General features: G+C 45.4%; 1 protein-coding gene across 1 annotated transcript in view; it reads right to left on the minus strand.

The window, feature by feature from the left end:
* Positions 1-7: 7 nt before the first annotated feature.
* LOC104160390 (alpha-2-macroglobulin-like) overlaps positions 8-465 on the minus strand; it is a gene marked incomplete at its 3' end in the record, with an annotated part of 34770 nt that continues 34312 nt past the window's right edge. The window contains exon 28 of the mRNA XM_009698500.1: positions 8-35. Coding sequence (XP_009696802.1) covers positions 8-35 — 28 coding nt within the window. The remainder of the gene's footprint in view (positions 36-465) is intronic.

A 465-nucleotide genomic window follows, 5' to 3' on the forward strand; every position in this document is an offset into this window, starting at 1 on the left:
TCCAGGCAGAACAGAGCATTACGCACCACCGAATGCTGGGAGGAGAGAGATACTGAGCTGGAGCAGCCAGAGCCCACACTGAGGTCCAGCTTAGAACAACAGGAATCGGCTGGTACCTATGGATCCTTTACATCCCCACTCTCCTGTCAGATTGTACCAATATATCTCTTCCCCTCCAGGTCCAATATCCCCTGGAACTAATGGGCAGCCAAAGGCTGTTGCTTATCTTGTATCTGCTTTTCTTTAATACATCTTGTTGTAATGTTTGTTTTTTTTTCTACAGTTTAATTTAAAGACTGTCATGCAGGTCTGCAATCCTTCTGCCTTGAGAAGAATTATTGGCCTGATTGTGCCTCAGAGTAAGGGGAGTTTTTTGATACACTTCCTCTCTGGAAATATATTGGATACTTGCCTTCCTCCTCTAGCTATCACCCTGAGGCTGTTCTGTGCTTTCACTCTCCACTC

This window comes from Cariama cristata, unplaced genomic scaffold, assembly GCF_000690535.1.
Source record: "Cariama cristata isolate BGI_N322 unplaced genomic scaffold, ASM69053v1 scaffold1524, whole genome shotgun sequence".
Classification (NCBI taxonomy): domain Eukaryota; kingdom Metazoa; phylum Chordata; class Aves; order Cariamiformes; family Cariamidae; genus Cariama; species Cariama cristata.